The sequence below is a fragment of the Spermophilus citellus genome (genome assembly GCF_964194105.1).
Source record: "Spermophilus citellus genome assembly, chromosome: 6".
NCBI lineage: Eukaryota > Metazoa > Chordata > Mammalia > Rodentia > Sciuridae > Spermophilus > Spermophilus citellus.
In genome coordinates, this window is record NC_138187.1 from 136,042,946 (window position 1) to 136,065,071 (window position 22,126).

Consider the following 22,126-nt stretch of genomic DNA (forward strand, 5'->3'; position numbering starts at 1 on the left):
GGTCCAGGTTGGGAAACCAGGGCCATGAGCCGTCTTCCACTGCACAGCAGATGCTGGAGAAGCGGTTTTTGTTTGTTTGCTTTGTGGTTTGGGGGTTGGAACCCAGGGCCTCCTGCATGCTAAGCAAGTTCTCTTCCACTGCGCAACACACCTTGACCCACCGAGAAGGAATTTTGAATGTTGAATTCAACTTTTCAAAAAGTAGACATTTTCTTTATCGGAACATTAACTATTGTAGGGATGAATTGGTTTAACATGTTTGACAGGTTGTGATTTCTCTCCTGTATCCTAAATGAATACTGATACAAGCATTGTAAATCCATTTTTTAAAATACATTTAAATCTCTGGAGTTGGCTGGATCTTGCCTCTTGGTATCTCACGATTCTAGAAAATTTCAAAGGTGCAGGTGTAGTTTTCTCCAGAAAGAAGACGTGTGAGGGGAGAGATCTTTCTTGAAGTTTCAGGCCAGTGTGTTTGGCTGCCCGTGTTGGAGTTGTGGACTGTCAGTGTTGGAGGATTGTTAATGATGACCCAGCCCTCCTATGCAGGAGTTCCCCAGCAGTGCTGTCCAGGCCAGCCTTGGGTGGAACAGTCACTGGGAGGTCACTTCCTCTGATAGAGTTGGTTCCATGGGATGGCTTTGAGGGTTAGACATTTTCCCCCCTCCACATGTGTTAAAATCTCTTCCACGACAGTATCCACCTGTCTTCCTCCCATAGGTTTGACTTTCTGGGATCACAAAGCACAGTTTGAATCCCATTTGTAGCTCTTGCCGAGCACCTTGTATCAACAGAGCACAGCCATTCTCAGTGGTTATTCTTTGGGTCGACAACATGCTTAGGGTGGGCACTGACTTGCAGTCCTACATGTGGATCACTCCTGAGGAACATGAAATAAGTTGTGTTTCTGGACTTGGGTGGATAAGCAAATTGGAAGGACACTGGATCATCCCAAGGTTGGCCCACTAAGATGTCTCTTGTCAAGGTCAAGAGATGAAAAAGGGGTGCTATTGTTTGGATCTTGCATGTGCCCAGAAGGCCCATGTCTTGAAGGTTTGGCCCTCTGGTGGCACTGTCAGGTGGCATTATCGAAGTGATGGGAGCTTTAGAGGTGGGGCCTTCTGCGAAGACCTTAGATCATTGGTCCACGCCCCCAGGGGGAGATTGTGGGCCGCCTCCTCCTCCTTTCTCTTTTGTTTCCTGGCCAGGAGGTGAGTGGTTTTCTTCTTCACATGCTCCTGCCATGATTTTGCCTCATCATAGGCCCCCAAACAATGGAGCCAATTGATCAAAGACTGGAACCTCCACGCGTGTGAGCCAAAATAAACCTTTTTCTTTGAAAGTTGACTATCTCATGTATTTTGTTGAGTGATGAAAAACTCTACGCTCTCATTCAGGAAACTTGAATACGTTCTGTGGAAACCATGTGCCGGTCCCGCTGCGTGCCAGCACAGAATCAATGGCTTAGAAACAACGGAGTCATTGTCCTTGCCCTTATGCTCACAGTGTAGAGGGACAATCCTGGGAAATGACACGATGAGACTAGAGCACAGTCACATCAGAGAGCCCGACGCGGTGGCGCACACTTGTAATTCTAGCTAGTCAGGGGGCTGAGGCGGGAGGGTCACAAGTGTGAGGCCAGCCTCAGCAACTTAGTGAGGCTCTGTCTCAAAAAACTAAACAACAACAACAACAAAACAACCACACCAGAAATCTGAGACCCAGGAGGTGGGGATGTACTGGACTGGATGGGGAAGGGGTTTTCCAGCCACGAGGGAAACGCATGAGTGGGAACAGAGAGGCCAAAAGGCGCAGGGCAGCAGGTTGTTTGGTGTGACTGCTGCACAACAGCAGGTGGTGTGGGGAGGCTGGAGAGAGAGGCTGGGAAAGCAGGTAGAGTCTGTGTCAGGAAGGTTCCACGGACTTTTTTCCTACAGATGGTAAGCATCCTTGGACGATCAGCGAAGGAATGATATCAGCTCTCAGCTGGGAAGACTGCTCTGGGTCAAAGGATTAGAGTGAGGCTTGGAGTGGGTTGAACTGGATAGAAGGGGTCTAGCCTTCGGGCTGCTGCTGAAGTTCAGGCCAGAAAGGCCAAGCACCTGATCTAAAGCCACAGGAAGGAAGGCATGCACTGGTTTGAAAGAAATAAGAAAAGGAGCTGTGGGATTTGGAGACTGAGGCCATGTGGAACGAGGGAGAGGTGTAGGAAGGAAAGCTAGAGACGGGCCTGAGCAGGAGAGGCCTATGGTGGCGGGGACTCCAGAGGGGTTTCGATCCCTGTTACTAGAGAGCTGGAAGGCTCTGGCCCAGACAGCTCCATCCTCAAGGACACCAAGGACGGACGGGGAACTGCTGTTGGCTGATGGGCATGGCTACCTCCATAAAGTTGAAGAGTTAAGACACCAACGAGGTGTCTGCACATGGTCTCCCGTCCCTCCTGGGCTCTTTGTGACTAACAGGTCCCAAGGACAGTCTCAGGTCTGAGGCAGTGTCCCAGGCAGGCTGGCCTAGAATCCACAAAACCTCCTGGTGCAGCCTGAGGTCTGATCTGCGCTGGCTGGAGCGGGGCGTGGAGGCCCAACGCTCTGCAGCCTCCTCGTTTCTTGATAGTTTAGTTTCAAACTTACTTCAGGGATACTCAGCAATTAGTCTAATTACACCCCCCTTTCCCCTTCCCCTCTCTCCTAGCAACATGCAAAGCCTTTCTACAAACAAAACCACAATCACAGCCTGACATCAGTCACTGAATTATTAATTCCTAACTTAACATAAAACAAATGCCTATGTGAAACAGTTAAAGTATTGCAAGAGTATTTATTTTGAGTGACTAAACTATACACTTCCTGTTCAGCGTTAAGGAAAATTGGTCTTTATTATTCCAGGGAAATGTCAAAATCACTAAGTACTACAGCATTCTGACCTGCGTTATGTTGAACAGAGACTGCACATGTTTCTCATAAAAATATACATCAGAGATGGCTTCAAACCGAATGTCAAACTTAGTTAAAGGTATAAACCTCCGCAAAGTTATTTTGAATATCAAATATAACAATCAAATGCACATCAGCACGAGCCCCCCCTTTTTATCCTTAGAGGCTGCTCATGCTGATGGATTTAGCAACTTGGTGCATGTTATTCTCAGTGGGGAAGGAGGGCTGCCTCGGCTCTCATCACAATGACCCCTGCCAGCATCCAGGAGAGGGCTGGGAGAAAAATGTATATAACTACTTAAAATTTTTTTTTTTAAAGTTCATGTTTTTCATCTTGCTTCAATTGTGTATTGATTACCTGGATATATACGTGTGTAAAAATGTATCAAAGTATACACTTTTCTGTATGAAAATTATAGTCTAATTAAATATGAACATGTATTTTCATATTTCATGGGATGTCAGCAAGAATAATTTTGAAAAAGTTTTTCCTAGAGGTGGACAAGGGAGATGGGTTTGGAGGTTGCTCTTTGTTACCTAAAAATCTCAGTTTTGCACTTAAAATCCCCAGGTGCAGTGTGTTGAGTCTGACTCCTAGGTGTCTTTTTGAAGGATCCTAAGAAAAATTAGGATTTGCTTGGAAAGGACTTGTGCCTCCTGAGCATCGTCGCCACCAGAGGATGAGAAGGGTGGGGGCTAATCGGGAGGGCTGGACTCATAAGCATTATTGTTTGATGGCTCTTGCTTTTTTTTAGTATTTCTTTTAGTTGTTGATAGACCTTTATTTATATGCGGTGCTGAAAATTGAGCCCAATACCTCACACATGCCAGGCAATCGTGCTACTGCTGAGCCCCAGCCCCAGCCCCTCTTTTGTTATTTTATAGTATAAGTTTTATTTGTTTCCCAAATGGATTCATTAGTTACTTTGTTGCTTTAAACATCTCCAAGCTGCATGTGGTGGTGCACACCAGTAATCTCAGCAACTTGGAAGGCTGAGGCAGGAGGATGGCAAGTTATAGGCTCTCAGCAACTTACCAAGACCCCATCTCAAAACAAAACAAAACAAAAAGACATCTCCAAATACTCAATGGTATTGAAGGAGGCTGATTTCTAGAACATGGGCATCCTACCTTCCATGGTTCAACTATGGAGAATATGAAAGCTTTTCTATTCCTGAGTACTTGATATTTTTGTATACTTCATTGAACCGGATGCCTGATTTTCTCTAGTATCTTTTCCTTCGTATCATTCTGTTTTGGAGACAGAATATCATGATGTTTACGTGTGCTGATCCTGGGGTCAAAGTGCCTGGGTTTGAAGCTCTGCTCCTGGGCTGGGGTGTGGCTCAGTGGTAGAGCACTTGCCCAGCATGTATGAGGCCCCATGTTTGATCCCCAGCACGGCATAAACCAAAGATCAAATCCCTGCTCCTTCTCTGACTAGTGCATCTCATAATGCAAGATCATAAGATGAGGATGTACTAAATGAAGTTGTTCTGAGGATCAAGGGAATCAATAAAGCGTGCAGGAGTTATTAGAAAAAGTTAGATACTATTAAGATTTTAGGCGCTGGGGGTGTAACTCAGTTGGAAGAGTCCTTGCCTCACATGCACAAGGCACTGGGTTCAATCCCCAGCACCACAAAAAAATAAATAAGTAAATAAATACATTTTTTTTCCACCAATCAGTTTTAACAGTGACACAAATACTTCATTTCCTCTGTGGAACTGTGATGCATGGATTATGATTACTTTAATGCTTCAGATATCCAAAGCAGGGCATCAGATGACTATCAAAAATGCCTAGAGAAGGAAAGTAATTCCTCTTGTGAAATTCTATTGATTCCAATCCCATCAAGTAGTTAATTACTCAGAAGTTTTAGCACCCAATAGAATAAGGACAACATAAAGACTTTTAAAAGTTATCAGGCTGGGCATATCAATATTTATTGAAATACTGAAAAAAAAATTCCACTTTATTGAGAAATTCCTGGCAAGAACTGACATGACAATATGTATTTCACTGATACAGTAAGAAAATGTCAACAAGTAACCGACTCCACACTCTAAACATGGCATGGATTTGAGCCCAAAGCAGCCGCAGAAAATCTGTAACACAAATATTCAGGACGCTACAGGTTGCGTGTTTACAAACATAGACCAGCTATAATAAACCAAGCTAAGCCAAAAACCTTTATATTTGAGTCTGCTTCTACTAATAAGTCCTGTAATTGATAAGGCAGTTGGCTGAATGGATGTCTGGTTACAAACTGGTTAACAATGAACATCAGAAAAATGGCATCTGCCAACTTTGGATGGGCCACAGCCAGCGGCTGTGGTGCTTTCTTGTTTATCAGCTTCTGTCCTCAATGTCACCAGCAGCGTGGACGTAACTCCATATGGTCTCTTTCTAACCATTCCCAGGGTGTGATCCACTCGGTTAACAACATACCAAAATTTGACATTTTTTAGGGTCATATTCAGTAGGAAGAAACATGGATGATAGGAGTGAATGTATTTGACTTTTTTGGGGTGGGTGGTGCGTGGAGGATTGAACTCAAGGGCATGGACCACTGAGCCACATCCCCAGCCCTATTTGTCACACACACACACACACACACACACACACACGAGGGATAGAACATTTCCTGACTGTCCACACCACTGTGCCCCTCCACGTGTCTTCTGACTTGGTTTAGAATGGGGGTAGCAGTGATGCTGCCGAGCTCTGGGGTGCTTTGGCTGTGAGCTCTGACCTGCAATTCTTCACTGCTCTTTGGGCCATGAAGATAACATAGGTGACAGATGCAGCACAAGTCGAGGCTGGGCTTTGCTAGCCTGTACCCTTCGGGTGGGCGGGCATTAAAGGTGATTAATAAAAGTAATAAAATAATTCTCTTTGTACACGCTGAAGTCATAACTAATATCTTTGGTATACGACTTACAATGCTTGAAAGGAAAACCGGGTAAGACTCCACCTTGTTAAATTTACTTGAAAACAGAGGAAGCTACAGGTCCCATAATTTACAATAGATATTAAATAAACTACAGTAAGAATTAGGAAGATTTACAGAAACATTTAATCAAGTGGATGATTTTAATTCATTAAGACCCTTCTATGTCCCTGAACTATGTCCCACTAACTTGAAGACATGCTACAGTAAACACATGTATTTGGTTTCTTCAGTCTTGGCTATATCTTATACAAAGGTGAAACCGAGAACAATAAATTAGAATCATAATTGTCTACAGTTGAAACTATGATATACAATATAAATAAACTATTCAAAAGCCAGAAACATTTATGAAAAAAAAAATTAAGGGACTAGGAGATACTTTATTTTTTTACAGTTTCTACAAGTGATTGTGCTGCCGATAATCTCAAAAAAATTAAAGTCTAAATGAGATTCCCGTTTTTGATTTTAGTGTCTCACGACATATAATAATTAAGTCCTGTTAAAAATAATTACGAATCAGAAAAATAACATTAAAGAAATTACTGCTTCTGTTATTCTGTAATATCATGATCCCCGCCCAACCCACCCCCAGGACCTAAAGAATGTAAACACTATATTTTATCTGACTTTAAAAGCATTAATACTTTATTTTTAAAGTTGATCCACATCTGCACAGCTACCTTCCAGAATCGCGCAATAAGGCAAGACTTTCATACCTGTGGCATCGAGTGTTAATAATACTGACGGCATTGTTTGGAGAGTTTGTTTGCAATTCTTTGTCCTCCAATATTTGTTCTACAGCAGACTTTGGTCTATGACTTAGAAAGGTCAGTATCACTCTCTTCCTTTCCTCTTTGGGGAAGATTTAAATGACTGTTGTATTTTTCCAGGCTGCATTCAAAAATTACCGTTCTCATCTCAAGATAGGGGATGCTCAGTGGCAACTAGAATGAACCTGTGTCAATCAATCTATCAGCTTCTCCTACCTTTTCATTTTCATAGCTTGACATGCTTCAATTTTTATGTTCAACTACTTAGGACTGTGACTATTTGACATTCCAGCAAAAGATTTTTAATGCTGTATTTTTTTTAAAAATGAACTACAAACCTTTATGATTAAAAAGGGCAGATGTAGCCTAAAAAGCCTTTCAGCCAGAAATTCTTATGAAGTCCAACAATGCCAAAGCCACATTTCAGCAACAGTAGCAGAAATAAGATCTAACTTGCTTTAGTTATGGAGCATTTGCTTAAAAAATTTGTAGTCATTTCCCTTAATATTCATGAATGCTTATATATGATAGAAGAGGGATACTGCCTGCTCTTTGTAAAATCATGAACACGTGACAAAACAAACTTGAGAACATATTTAAAATGGCAAGCTGACATATTTATAGATTGTTCTTATTAGCGGTTTGCAGGTCTAAGACACAGACATTTGGAATTCATGATTTAGTGGAGCTACTAATGGGCGTGGCTGAGCATAGGTCCTTTGTACAGACTTGGTGATCACAGGACAGAAGGTGCGAGGCCTTCCGAGGAAGAGAGAGGGGCTGTCGAAGGTACAGCTGATGCATTCTTGAGAATTGTTTCAGTTCAGCTTCACCAGGGAGGAATTCTGTAAGCTCAATCCCTCACTGTATAAGCCTAATTAATAACACAGATTGGTTCCTAAATTTCTTCATAGTGGAGATCAGTTTAAATATACAAGAATTGTTCTGTCCATTTTTATTCTGACATAGTGTTGGAATCCATCTGTGAGTTCAAATCCATTCCGTTACAATGTCCTTCACATGAATCCTTTGGGGACATGAAGCCTTTGATTCACAGTTTGCAATACAAATACCCTGATACATCATTTATTTGCTATTAAGTATTTGATTATTATGCCTTTTTAAATTCAGTATCTTTAACCGAGTTTTTTAATTAGTGTTGCTTGGAGCAGTTCAGAGTATTTTTTTCCTCTTCCTGTTCTTTCCCCTCCCCTCAAATCTCTTTGTGTTCTGGAAGCAGAACTCTTAGGGGTCATAACTTAGGCTCTTTTTGCATGCAACATTTCTATGAGAAGGTTATTGTAGGGCACGTCCCCATTCAGGTGTTTGTAGTAGAGGTATTCCTCAGCCTGCATGCTGATCGCCCGGATTTCGGGTAGTCGCAGAAGTAGCTGCCCGAACTTCTCTGTTTGCTGGGGGTAGTTGCATACGGTGTAGTCCAGCAGGGCGGCGTTGACCTGTTCCTGAACACCTTCTACCAGCTGGAAGTTCTCAAGGTTTTTGACATCTGCATTTAAAAAACAAAGAAAACAACATTTCAATGGCATTCTAACTCCCAGTTTACCAAAGCAGTGTGTTCAATGAGTGGATGTATTTTCCCCCTGAAATAAAGCACTCTCTATACTCTGCTGAATATTCAGTGAGCTGGACTCACCAAGCTTCCTGGGAAAAAGGATCACAAAAGAGCTTTAGAAGAAGGTCTTGTTGAAATTCTGCATATACCTCAAGTCAGTTAGACACCAATGGATTTTGAGCAAGGTCAACTCTTTTCATATCCTACAAAAGGAAAGGTTTGAGGATTCCTAAAGTAGAGGGATCATAATATATTGCCAGCAAATGAGTCCCTAGAGAAAGACCTATCTTAACCCAGTATATTACACAATTCATATAATTCTGTATTAATTTTTCTGACCCAAGGTGAAATCTGTGTCCAGGGTATGATGTAGTTAATTCTAATAAAAAATGACAGGGTTCTTGTTTCTGTTTGACATTTTCTAAATGATTCTGAAAGCCTTTGACTTGTCTAGCCTATGCTAATGAACCATCTGTACACTCCACTGACTGCCAACGGAATAGTCACTACTGGGAACTCTCTAAAATATATATCTCAGTGACTAATGATCGTTATCAAATGAAAGTCTTGTCCTTTAGGCAGAATACAAGCTAGGCTGGTTGGTGCCCTTAACCTGAACATGGTTTCTAAAGTCTGATTGTGTCCTTTTCTATTTTTCTTCTGGTCCTGGGGTCCCTCTTTGGAGAAGCCGGACATAGGCGATTCATTCTGCCTAACTCCTGGTGAGCATCCAGTTGTTGTAAGACATCTGCCCTAGAGGTCCTTATAAATACTGAATAAGAGAGAACACCACAGAATCAGAAAAGACAGACTGACTACAGATATACACAGAGACAATGGGCCAGGGAAAATGGAATGTTGGAATTTCTCTCCTGGAGTTTATTTATGTTAACTGTACAACTTTACTACAATGTGTATATAGAAGCCGCTAGGGAAAAAATACACAGATGTGTGTGTGTGTTTACATACACCCCTGCACGGAAAGTAAAAAGATGCTTTTTAATTGGGTAAAAATAAATAAGAAGAATTTTGAAGAAAACAACCAAATAGTATGAGTAAAAGGTTAAACTCACTAAACCACATTAATGGTTACCTTAGTAACACACATCCAATATTTTGAGCATGATCTACAGTTTGCGAGTTCTGAATGTATATACAAGAAGTCTGCCTTACGCTTACTGTTTTATTTTTAGATGGAGATGGACACATACCTTTATTTTTCTTTATGGTTATTCTTATGTGGTGCTGAGGATTGAACCCAGTTCTTCACACATGCTAGGCAAGTGCTCTACCACTGAGTTACAAGCCTAGCCCATGTGTACTGTTGAAATGTGTTCAAGACGATTTTGGTGTTTATGTTTGGGTTGTAACCGTGCATTAAACATGCTCCTTTCTATCCCCAATTCTCTGACCCAAATTTGAAACAGTGAGTAATCAATGCTGAAATAGATACAGAGTGTGAGAACTGAGTACCACATCTATTTCAAAGTGAGATGCAAAAAAATTTGATCATTAAGTTGTGCAATCAGACACACACCACACTACCAGGAACTCTGCATCTTCTTGTGACATCAGACTTAGCAGCTCAGTTGTTATCCACTTGATATTTTATATATGTGGCACTTCACAGTTAATAAAGCATTTTCAACCTACCTTATAGGAAATATTTTTAAAAATGACTTTAAATTACTTAAACTATTTATAAACCTGGCTAAGGACTTAGAGGTATACTTAGTTCAAAATTATAAAAAGTAAACAATCAGAAATACCTTCATATGTTGTACCTCTGTACCACAGAAAAATCTACATGGGTGTGTGTTATAGTGATTTAAACATAACTACAAAACATTTGAAATGGAATATTATTTTACAGTATACTGAAAGACAACTCTCACAAGTAAAGCCAGCAACAGTCATAGAGATTAATAGGGAGGGTGTAGGAATGTGAACAGTGTAAAATGTAAGATAAATGAATAATAGCCTTTTTAGAAAGTTGTTTTTGAAACTTTCTTTTTTTGATAAATGTATCCTTTGAGAACGATGTTTAACACTTTGTGATAAATTACGTCACCCTGAAGGGTGGGGAACCCATTCCCAATGAGCAAAAAACAAAGGGTAGATCATCAATTCTAGTTTATTCACACATTCTTATAGAATGATCATTTAAAGTCTTTCAATTAGCTTTATGAATATATTCAAATTGACACCTTTCCCCCAAGATTGTAAAAATACATGAAATTTTCCTTCTGGCAGAAAAATATACAGATTTATCAAGCTTTGGTCAAATAGCCTTCTTTGGTTTCTTTAAGCTGGGGATAAAACCCAGGGATGCTATACCACTGAGTTACATTGCCAGGAGTTTATTTTTAATTTTGAGACAAGGTCTTGCTAAATTGCTGAGGCTATCCTTGAACTTGCGATCCTCCTGCCTTAGCCTCCCGAGTTGCTGGGATTATAGGCAGAAGCCATAGTGACTGGCTCAAATATCTAATTTTTCTCTAAAGATCAACAGAGTTGAATTCACATGATTGAATTAATGATATGATTAAGTTTCTTCAATGAATTCATCACTAAATATAACAAAACTTAATCTGCTAATTGCACCAAAAGATACTTACTTGCTAAATATCTATTTTGTGTCTGTGTCTTTACAGATCCTAACATATAAGCTATAAGGTAAAAAAGGGAATGGGGAAAGGGATGTAGAGCAATTTCAATTGATTTAGTCTCCTTTGCTGATAGAAGTTGCTGGAGCATTTCTCTCCTGTCTGCCCCTGAGACGGCCTGGTCTATTTTGAACTGTCCACTCTCTGCAAAGACTCTAAGTTCCTTGGGGTAAGGATGCTGCACCAGTCAAGGCATCCCCAGAAAATACACCAATTACTGTTGATATTATTGTTCACTTGTTCAAGAATGATATAGCCACATTTGTGAAAATGGCCTGTTACCTTATCTTGGCAGTCAGTCTCCTTTTTCTAGTTAGAAGCTGATTTTAAAAATTTGGATGGGTGGTTCAATTTATTTTTATGTAAATATTTTTATATAAAAATACTTATATTTTTATATTTTTATTTTTCAGGAAACTTGAATGTATTTCTACAATGCTCATGGAATTAGTTTTATGCAAAACGATGCCCTTTCAGGAAAATTTAATTCATTTAAATAGAAATTTAACATCTTAACCATTTTCCCTGAGATGTCCTTCCTCCAAATCAAGATTTATAGTTTTAACTCTTCTATAGGTGTTATTCTACAACACCAAACATTCACAGATAAATTCACATTAAATTATATGAGAAAACAAAATCTGGAAAACATGAATGCATGTTCTGGAGTTGTCAAAAATAAATGTTTGGGGATTTGGTTCCCAGATCAAATAGCACTGCACCACCTCTAGGTTTTGGCAACAGACCCCCAGCTGGAGGTACAGGGATGGACATCAGACCCAAATTCCAACCAGTGCTGTGGCATTTTGGTGCTGGGTCTCAAAATCTCCTGCGTCTGGCACCATCAGTGCGCCTTTGAAATTTATATAAGCTTCATTTTAATACAATTTAAAAACACTGGTTAATGAACTATCATTACAAATTCTGAATTGGAGATTGTATATAAACAGACAGAAGCATCCCTAACCCTTTCTCTATAGCCTTTAAAATTTGATGAGTGGCAAGAGCATTTTGTGCTTCCCCTCTAAGTATCAATCTCTTATCATCTATTCTACTTTATTCACTCAGGGACTAATTACCCACTTTTTATATGAAGCAGCATTAGGATAAGCTCACAGTGGGGTGCTCAGATTTTTTTCCCCTCCTTATTGGAAAGTAAACCCTTAGGTCTTCTTGAATATATTACAGGGCCGACTTTTCAGTCCTGCATAGCACTGGGGCTGTCTGAAGATGAAGATTCTTATCTCTGCCTCCCTGGTCACTGTGGCAGTGGGAGAGCCTGTAAACCTTCCTGTTCAACACACTACATACAACACACTTTTACAGTGTTGTTCTTTGCTGAGCCAGGGAGCTTTGGGGGAGGGGTATGAATTGTCATTTGCTGACAAGTGGGAGGAAAAGAAACTTTTTTTTTTTTTTGGATACCAGGAATTGAACCCACTTAACCACTGAGCCACATCCTCAGCCCTTTGAATTTAATTTTTTTTTTTTTGAGATAGAGTCTCCCCCTAAGTTGTTTAGGGCCTTAATAAGAAAAACGTAGCCTTTTAAAAGACATAAAGGTGGGGGAAGAGGTACTATTTTGCACTTAAAGAATATTTCTTTTTCTCAAGGCTTTTAGGGGGATGACCATCTATAAATTGTCACACAATTTGTTCTCAGAAGGTCTTTTCCTTTGATACAGAAAAAGAGAAATGAATTTTCTGTAAGGAATATATTTTATTAAAAAAATTCTAGATATTGATGGACCTTTATTTTATTCATTTACTTATATATAGTGCTGAGAATCCAACCCAGTGCCTCACACATCCTAGGAAAGTGCTCTGCCACTGAGCCACAACCCCAGCTCCTATTTGTAAAGTTATGTTAATAGGGCTAAATTTGAATAATTTTGTATAAATAATTTCAAAAGAACTGTGAGAGGTTGGAGAGCAACATGCATACACCAACAAAGTTCACTTAAAACTTTCTCACACCAACAAAGTGCACTTAAAGTCTGGGCTTGGGAATGAAGGGCCGGGTATTTTTGATGTTTATGCCCAAGAGGAGATTCTAGCCCGGTTTCCAGTAAAACCTGAAACTTGAAGATTTCAAATTCATGCCTATAAATCCTTTGCAATAATATAGGCATGCATATATAAGCTTATCAACTCAAGAACTATTTTTCCAACTAGAACATACGATTCACTGTCCTCATTACGCAAATTAGGAACAAGAAAATGCAACCTCTGACAGGAGTGGTGTGCAAAAATATGTACATAAAGCATATGCACTTTTTATGCACATAGAGATAAAAAGCTCTTAAAACTGTGGGCTTTGTTATTTCATACCTTCATATATATACAATGTACAAATTCATTCACTCATTTATTCTTTCATTCACTCACTCATTCATTAATACTGGAGTAAAAAAAAACAATCTCTGCACACAGTAATTCATTCAATGTGATACAGATAAGCAGTGAATGCCTTGGGAGCCACACAGGATAGGCACCTAACACAAGGCTCACGGGACAAGAAGAGTTGAGTTCCTGGGGGAGAGGGGAGGGGACATCTGAGGAATTACATCTGGATTTTACTATAAAGCAATACAGAAGCACTGACAGGTTTTAGGAAAGAAGGAAATGGTCAGTTTTCTGAAGAATAAAGAAAACTCCACTGAAAGTGGGGGAAAGGGACTGGCGTGTGCAGGAGGGTGAGGAGGCAGCAGGCTCATGAAGGAGACTAGAACCAAGGCCACTACAGGAAGACAGATGGGAAACATGGCCATGGGGGTGGGGAAGGACCTGAAAAGCATCCAGGCTTGTGGACCTTGGATTAATACAGAGAAAGCCATCCAGCATGGCTTCTTGGCCTCTATTAATGAAGTGTGGTGGTAGCCAACCTTAAGGTACCAGGATAAAGAGATTGGAGGAGTTAAGTTAGGAACAGCCAAGTTGAGTTGAAGGAGATGTTCATAAAATGCCCACAAGTTAAAAAAAAAAAAAAAAAAAAAAGTCTAGACCTCAGCAGAGAAGCCTGAGCTGATGGTTTTGATTTGGGAGCTCTCAGAGAACAGGCAGAACCCCAGGAGTCAGTGAGAGTATGTAGAAAAGAACAGGCTTAGGGGTGGGGGCCTGTAGCAGCTAACGTGTAAAGACCCCATCTTGCAAAGGTATTGCAGGTATGCCAGGTATTTTTTTTAACATGTTTTCTCATTGAATCTAGTTAAGAGGCTTATGGAGAAAGTATTAAAATTCCTATATTCCAGAAGAGAAACTAAGACTTAGAAGTGTTGTATGAACGGGCCTGTGTCACCCTACAGCCCTCACATGGTGGGATCGGAAGCCTACAGAGGTATCACTTTCAATTCCTACAGCTTTTTCTTCCTGTATCACAGCCTTCAAGTTTCAGTTACCTACTAGGGTGGAGATTTGCGGATGCTGAATAATCAAATACTTCAGTTTTTCTAAAAAAAAAAAAAAAGTCTTATTATATTATGAATGAATCATCCTCAGAGAATTTGAAACAATATAGTATTGGCACACTGGGATATAACATACCTTATCTTGATGTTTTTGAAGGAACTTTATCATCTCCCCTCTCCTGGCCCTGCTTAATGAATCCAGGGTGCTTCACCACTGAGCTACACCCTCAGCTCTTTTTATTCATTTATTTATTTATTTATTTTTTAAATATTTATTTTTTAGGTGTGGATGGACACAACACATGCCTTCATTTTGATATGGTGCTGAGGATCGAACCTAGCCCCGTCTGTGCTAGGGCTCTACTGCTGAGCCACAATCCCAGCCCCTTTATTTATTTATTTATTGTTTAAATTTTGAGAAAACGACTTGCTACATTGCCCAGGCTGGCCTTAAACTTGTGATCTTTCTGCCTTAGACTTAGTAGCTGAGATCACAGGCATTCACCACCACGCCTGTCAGGAATTTTGACATCTTAAATGTCAGAGATCATTATAAACAGTAGTCACAACTGAGACTGAACACAGTGTAGTGTCAAAGGATGTCTCTGTGGAGGATCCTCTGGGCAAGATTCACCCCAGCCTTTTACATTTGGACCATACAGATACCAAAGCTAAGAAATAAGTTTCTCCACCTTTGCCTTATTTAAGTATAGGCTAGAAAAACAGATCTCATTAACCAAAGAAGTTTTAAATCAACTTGATCTTGTGGTCTAATACCAGTGTTCAAAGAGATTCACAGAAAACGGAGGTCTAATCTAGTCTGAGGGACCAACCCTCTTGGGCAAGTCACTGAACTCCTCTGAGTCTATTTTTCTATTAGCAAAATAAATGAAATAACTCATTTCTTAAAGCCAAAGACACTTTAACTAATAGTGAACTTAAAAAAAAATATACAGGTACAGTATCCTCACAAGGCATTATTTTTCTTATAATCTCAGCTAGAAATTGGAGGAGGTTTTTTTTTTTTTTTTTGCCTAGTACATGACTGAAAGGGGAATTTCCTCAACAGCAATCTGGTCCTTTTCCCCACTGTGACATTTCACGGACAAAGCAGAATCTCTGATTATGCAGTTTTCCAAAGTTAATGCAAAGAAAAGTGAATACCTGCAAATTTATCCCTTTCTTGATCAAAAACAATATTCAAGAAAGTATGATTTAGTCTTAGGTTTCAGTTAAGCATTTTCCATTCTGTTTATTAATTTTGAAGCCCACTTTCCACAAGATGTATATGGCATTTTGCATAAAATGTCACTAATCCAGTGTCTACCATAGTGCCCAGGAAAAGCAGGGCTCAGAAAATATTACTGTGTAAAGAATGTCATCTGCAGAGAGATGCCTGCAACATACATAGTCCCCAAAGGGCAGCAGAGTTCCTAAAGAGAAGGAATATGTCTTCCTCAGTAATATGTCTTCATTTCCAGTCTTAGTTCTCTCTCTATTAAATTGTGAGATCATGGGCCTGTCACTATTTTGAGTCTAATGATTTTACATCTGTGAATACCAAGGGCTGGACTTGAAGGTCTCTATTGTCACCATAGCTCTACTATTCTGCGCAATTTTGAATGGGATTTTTGACAAGAAGACACTGAATTCTTAGAAAACTAGTACATGTATTACTCCACATTTACCCAACAGCCCATCACTTGCTTTTTCATTCAATTGTCTGGATGGTACTTTAATCTCCACAAGTATTTGAGACAATGTGCCATTCAAAAATGGCAACTGAACTCATTTACATGAAAGTTGCCCCCTCTTAAAGGAAACAATGTAGCTTTGGCAGGTATAAATTCAAAGCTTGCAAAAGTTTCTAAGCAGCTCCTGTGTGCCTAGAGATGTCTGGCATCTCTTCTGTTAGGACACAGAATACAGAATTGAGTATAAATGACATCAATTTGATATTTGGAACAAAGCAATAATTCATGCATTAATAAAAATTAATCCCCCATAGTCTGACTCTTACAGCACATCTCCTTGCCTCACCCACCCCTGTCTAGATGCACCTCCTGGTATTTCTTGGTGCTACTTTAATGTACCAAGTTTGTTTGTCCTCGTGAACTTTCTACCTACTACTCTCTCTTTCTGGATGGTTCTTTCCCTGTTGTGTAAGACTCACTTCCTCACTTCATTGACTACACTCATCTACTCAAGGAGATGATCACTCTTTTCGACGAAGCTCTACTATCCTATCACTGTCTGCTCCCTCACCTTGCCTTATTTTTACAAATTTTCCTTTAAAATACATGAAAAGTATAAAAGAAATAGATAATTGCCGACAGCCTAAAGGTAGAAGCAATCCAAGTATCAATAAATGGGTGAGTGGAGAAACAAAACCCGCCCCCCCCCCCCAAAATGTACACACAGGGGAGGATACTAAAAAAGGAAGGGGACTGGCATATCCTACCACAGATGAACCTTGAGGACATTTGATACATGAAATAAACCAAGGACAAAATAATAAGCACTATGATCTTTCTTATACGAGGTATCTGCAGTCGTCAAATTCACTGACCCAGAAGGTAGAAGAGTGGTTGGAGGCTGGAGTTGTTTAATGGACACAGAATTTTAGTTTTGCAAAAGGAAAAGAAGATTGGCTATACAACTTAGCACTACTGAATTGTGTACTTAAAAATGGTTAGATTAAAAATTTAGGTCCCCACAAAAAAATGCACATAGATGCTTATATCACAATTTTACTTATAATTGACAAAACTTGGAAGGAATCAAGATGCCCTTTTAGTGCGTGAATGATTAACTTTGTTACACTCAGACAACAAAATAATATTCAGTGTCAAAATCAAATGAGCCATGGAGCCATGAAAAGACATGCAGGAATCTTAAATGGGTATCACTAAGTAAAAAGAAGCTAATTTTAAAATGCTACATATTAACGATTCCAACTATATGACATTCTGTAAAAGACAAAACTACGGAGATGGTAAAAAGCAGTGGGTGTCGAGCATCAGGTGGGGAGGGGACTGAACAGGCAGAGCTTGGTATGATGCTGTAATAGTGGCCATGTTGTTATTCATTAGTCCCCATGGAATGTACAACACCAGGAGTGAACCCTAATGTGAACCAAGAATTTCGGGTGAAAATGTAATTTCATCAAATGCAACAAATACATCACTCTGGTGGGGAACACTGATCATGGGGGAGGGCTGTGCATGTGTGGTGGAAGGGAACACAAGGGACCTCTGTACCTGCTGTTTAATCATGTTGGGAACCTAAAAATAAAGGAAAATTTAAAAAAAATGATTGCCATATAAAAGAAAATTTAAACCCAATGGGAAAATGGTTAAGATGATAGATATTATTGCATATCTTATGATCATTAAAAAATTTTTTTAGGGCTGGGCACAATGGTGCATGCCTGTAATCCCAGTGGCTCTAGAGGCTGAGGCAGGAGGATCGAGAGTTCAAAGCCAGCCTCAGCAAAAGGGAGGTGTTAAGCAACTCAATGAGACCCTGTCTCCAAATAAAATATACAACAGGGCTGGGGATGTGGCTCAGTGGTCCAATGCCCCCTGAGTTCAATCCCTAGAGCCAACTCCCCCCCCCCCAATTTTTTTTAGGATTGGGGCTCTGGTTCAGTGGTAGAGTGCTTGCCTAGCATGAACTTGGCCCTGGATCCCATTGCCAGTACCACCAAAAAAGAAAAAAAAAACAACTTAATGCACATATAACTTTTTAAACATAATATAACAGATTTGTCAGACAACTGAAACACTGGGACATCACCAGCCCCTCAGGCTATCTGTGTGTTCCCCCATAAACAAATTCCTGACCCACCAGCGGTAACCATGACCCAGCATTTTGTATTCCCTCTGCCCCTGAATAAAACTGCTTGCTTCTGACAGACAGATATGTGTGTCTGATTTTAAAAATTGCCCATCGTCCCTTCCACAATAAAAGTTCTGAAGGCAGAGACCTGGTCTTCTTTGCAGCTATATTCCCAGAACCTGGCAAGTGCTAAACACAGTAAGATGCTCAATAAATATGTTAATAAATTTCTCCATTAAATATTCTAAACCAAAATCTCTCTCTCTCTCTCTCTCTCTATCTCTCTCTCTCTCTCTCTTCTCTTGCCTTTGACATGCTGCTATTCTTGTGTGGAATTATAACAGCAAGCGAAAGGCATAAACTCTGCTATGTACTGTGCTTTCTTGGGAAACAGATTCAAACAGGAATTTTGGCTAGGGGCTTTGAACACAGTGCCAAGCTTACCTTCTGTCATTCAGTCCTTGGGACTTTGGACTTTCTTAGGTGGAGAACCCATTACCATGTTCCACACCTTCATTATCTCCCTCAGTGACCATGCTGAAGGCCTCAGAACATGATTTTATGCTTATTTCCCCCATAGAGCAAGTACAGCACCCCCACCACAACCACCACAAGACACCCAGTGCCTACATCATTGGACTTGCTAATTTGCATTAAGCTCCCATGAATGTAAAACATATACATATTAATCTGACAAAAAATATACTAAGCACTTTCTGTGTGCCAGTCCTCCAACTATTAGCTATTTTTGAAGATTTCAAAATCAACTTCAAATACAATTTATCCCTGGAAAAAAATGTCATTTGATTCAAAATTATTTCCTATATCCACAAATATAGGAAAAGCATTATACTTATGTGATGCTGTAAAGCAGTAATCGAAATATTTTCCAGGAAACCTATATTGGAGCTTCGTGTGGTGCTCAGGGACCATCGCATGGATGGACAGAGAGCACTTTCATCTAAATGTCTATGTACAATTTGTAGTTTGCTTTCCAGAATTCTTAGGGATAAAAATGAGGACAAAAGGCTACGCGAAAGGGGATCTGAGGCCAGGAAAAAGATCATATGTTGCACCAGTGATAGTGAAAATATTAGGATGCATGAAGAATGAGAAAAAATAAGGGCTCTGGCTGGGAATCGACTTAATGTTTTGAGCCAGGAAACAGAATTTAAAGGGGTATAGAATCCAACATTTTCCTGGTTGTCTCTAAGCATCAAATAAAGTTGTGCATAAAATATGCTTAATAATAAGGCCAAATCCATACAGAGTGTGATGAAATAGGTAGCGTACTACATTTCAAACATGAGCCTTAAAACTGCAGCTGCCAAGGCTGGTCTTGGGAGTCATAGCCTTATTCTTTTCTAAAGACCATCTGTCCCCACATGAGTAGGAAACATGCACATTCATAAAAAGCAAACCTCCCTCAGAGAAAAGCTCTTCCCCCCATTCTTCTAATCACGTCCTGAAACCGTTTTTGAGCCATAAGTTTGCATTTGATTTCCACTCAGGAACTTTTGTGGGTTTTGCAAAGTTTTCTTATTTTCTTAGAATAAGATATGAGGTTCAGTTTGTTCAGGTGGCAAGGCAAGACTATGAATAAACCAACGTTATCATATGAAAGAGAATTAAACAGGCAGATCCAAGTGGGGATATATTAAGCCAAATTTAAGCTCCAGTTGTTGAATTTAGCCGGTACTAGATGTCTGGTTTGCCTCGGGATAAATTCAGCTTTCCAGCTAATCGAATGAGGAAAAGTGCCTCAGGTATGATAAAATTTACAAGAGAACACTGTCGAACAGTTCTTGTTAAAAAATATTAGCTTAAAGGCATTCTTACCGTCTTTGTGATGAAGACCGTATTTGCATTTAATTATTTGATTTCAAACTTTTATGAACTTGGATCAAATATTAGCTTAGCCAATTAAAATATTATTTGGTGTGCGTGTGGCTAAGAGCCCAGTGCAGCTCAACTTTCTCAGCTTTGGCACCACTGACTTTCCAAGATTATTTCTAAGGGAGGGAGAAAACAGGTCACATTTGAGAATAGAGTGTGCATTTAGTAGATAAGGTACCACATTCAGAGTAAATAAGACTTGAAACGCTTCTCCACATTACAGTGAGTCTAGAAGACAAAAGATGAAATCTTCTAGATATTTCTACAAACACAATCAATACTCCTTCATAATTCAGCACTTTACAGAAATCCTTTCCTTTTAAACTCCTGCTAGTCCATGGGCCATGGTGCAGTTTGGATTGCCAGGAGCAGCTTCTGTTACTAGGCTTTGTTCCCCACCGAAGGCTGGTTAGAGCCTGCTGTAAAACCTATCCTTTGGGTTTTGGAGGGCAGCAAGGGATACCGGCTCGCACAGAAAATGGACAGGGATGAGAAGGGAGGAACATGCTACCTAGAGAAGAAAACTTGCATGAGACTAAAGAAAGCAGAGTACGATTTTAATAATATCTTTTCAAAATAGAAAAGCTGAATAAAAGTATTCAAGAATCTTTACAAAATAATCAGCATGTTTTGTATAATTTGTATCACTCCTGCCTCTATCCCAGCAGCTGTGAGAAACTGCATAAAATGAAGGCAAGAAACTTCATAATTTTTTTTTTCAAATTTAGTCCAGAAATGGTAAGATTATCTGGTGCTAGAGAGACATGCATGGGGTCTCCACTGTTTCCTACACTCCCACCTGCACCCCACATCCCTGGGTGATGTGGACCTGGGAGGACGTGTTTGCAATGGTGGGCTTCATTCTTCCTGTGGAAGGGTATCCACTGCCCCCTGCTCTCAGTTCTCACCAATTCATTTCAACAGAAAAATGGAAACCAAATTATGAATATAATATTGATAGAATAAATATGAATCATGATAAAAGAATGAATTACCTTATAATCAAGTCAATATAAAAAGATATAATAGGATAGGAAACTTAGAATATAAAATATACAAGAAAACACTGCAACTATAGTCCCAGCCATTTGAATTAGTGTATTCGGATTTTAATTTTGATAGGAAGTTTAAGTTTCTGTTTCAGATTCTGAGTATCTAATCTAAGGCACGAGAAATAAATTTGATTCAAAACTAGCAGCTGAACCAGAAATTCAGGGAATTAAGAGAATTATTAATGTGTAACTTATTTTAAAATCCAATTTCTAAATGTTAAAGGCCTTTGTGAGGGTATGTTATGAAAGGCAGGCTTGCTGTGAATTGTGATTTCTGTGAGTTCTCATCAAAGCTGTTCATCTATTTTATCTCACATTCTCTAACACTTCTGGTGGGTCTGGTATGACCCTTCCAGAGAGAGGTGCACAATGAATAAATGACAGCATTGGAAGAACTCCATATTTTAATGCTATACCAGTGCTTCCAACCCCTTTTTATGTGTATCATCTCCACCAATTTACATGACTCCATTTACATAACCCACTATGCTCACTACATTACTTTAGAGAGAGAATTGCATTTCCTTAGGTACCGGTACGTTCAGCTCTCTGCTGCCAAGTTGAAATGTTCTCAATTAGCGAGGTTTGTTGTATTTCCATATGTTCTGTTTCCATTTGTTCTCAAAAGTAATATATGACTATCAGTAAAATTCTGGCAAATTTATGCCCATAGGAGAACTTGATTATACACATATCAATTCTAAATATCCAAGGTTTTATTAGTTTGAAGATTTAAAATAAAGCTGTTCTATAAGAGCTAGAAATACTCAAGTTGCTATTACATCATTTCTCCTAGTTTATTAATATTCTGTTCTGTAAGATCAGATGTTGAAGTGAAGAAGAAAAAAAGCATCATTCAGGAAACCAATACTTATTCTGAATTATTTGGCCTAAAAGAAGAAAAGAGAAGGTCTTTGGAGTGGGAAACTGGTTAACTAACAAGACCGTTAAAGCCAAATACCTAGTTTTTGGACGTAACTTAAGATTAATAATTCATTCAACCGCTCATGGATTTGTATTTGTATATAAAAGAC

At 39.5% G+C, this 22,126-nt stretch overlaps 1 protein-coding gene and 1 long non-coding RNA gene across 2 annotated transcripts in view; one reads left to right on the forward strand and one right to left on the reverse strand.

The window, feature by feature from the left end:
- The window catches only part of LOC308652183, a 188,100-nt gene extending 177,048 nt beyond the window's left edge, over positions 1–11,052 (forward strand). The window contains exon 3 of the long non-coding RNA XR_014022752.1: positions 10,975–11,052. This is a non-coding gene — a long non-coding RNA (uncharacterized lncRNA). The remainder of the gene's footprint in view (positions 1–10,974) is intronic.
- NR5A2 (nuclear receptor subfamily 5 group A member 2) overlaps positions 6,500–22,126 on the reverse strand; it is a 118,765-nt gene continuing 103,138 nt past the window's right edge. The window contains exon 7 of the mRNA XM_081299943.1: positions 6,500–8,166. Coding sequence (XP_081156069.1) covers positions 7,919–8,166 — 248 coding nt within the window. The 3' untranslated portion in view covers positions 6,500–7,918. The remainder of the gene's footprint in view (positions 8,167–22,126) is intronic.